The sequence below is a fragment of the Camelina sativa genome, unplaced genomic scaffold, assembly GCF_000633955.1.
Source record: "Camelina sativa cultivar DH55 unplaced genomic scaffold, Cs unpScaffold05645, whole genome shotgun sequence".
Lineage (NCBI taxonomy): Eukaryota > Viridiplantae > Streptophyta > Magnoliopsida > Brassicales > Brassicaceae > Camelina > Camelina sativa.
Genome location: NW_010926730.1, coordinates 1 through 549, shown reverse-complemented (window position 1 = coordinate 549; position 549 = coordinate 1). Strand labels below are relative to the sequence as shown.

The following is a 549-nucleotide window of genomic DNA, read 5'->3' as shown; positions in this document are numbered from 1 at the left end:
TCAAGAGTCAAGAAGAGTTTAGTAGTGTTCACACTAGGCTTAGCTAGGCCAGATCCCCGATTGTGACGAAAGGGAAGAAGGGAGAAGAAGGAGAACCTGAACTCCCGGTGAATCGAAATTCATGACTCGGATCTTAGCGCCAACGTCTCCGCGGACTGTGAGCTCCACTCGGTCGTTCAAGGAAGCGTCTCTGACGAGATCGGCGGCGTGGGCTTGCATAAGATTGACTCTATCGACGGAAATGGTGGCCTCCACGTTCCTCGTACTGTGCGCGTCCTGGTAGAATCCGGGCACCGTCGCCCTCCCCAGTGGCATGCCTTTGTACATCACCGTGAAGCTGGACTCCCCGTACCTGATCCCGACCTTGTTGGGGTTGCCGGCGGTGAAGAGCATGCGGATGGTCAGGGAGAGGGAGGCGGTGGTTGGATCCAGAACAGCGCTAGGGTTAGAGATTCCCATGTACACCACTGCCACTTGCTGTAGATCGAACTGCGGCTTCTTCGGCTTCACCGCCAGTATTACTATGAGCACCACCGCCAGTACTAGCAG

The 549-nt window shown here is 55.9% G+C and overlaps 1 protein-coding gene across 1 annotated transcript; it reads right to left on the bottom strand.

The window, feature by feature from the left end:
- Positions 1–6: 6 nt before the first annotated feature.
- On the bottom strand, positions 7–543 carry LOC104774795 (the record flags this gene model as incomplete). The annotated part of the gene is made up of 1 exon (XM_010499243.1): positions 7–543. A coding segment is annotated over one exon (504 nt), but the record flags the coding sequence as incomplete, so codon positions are not given.
- Between the last annotated feature and the right edge of the window lie 6 nt (positions 544–549).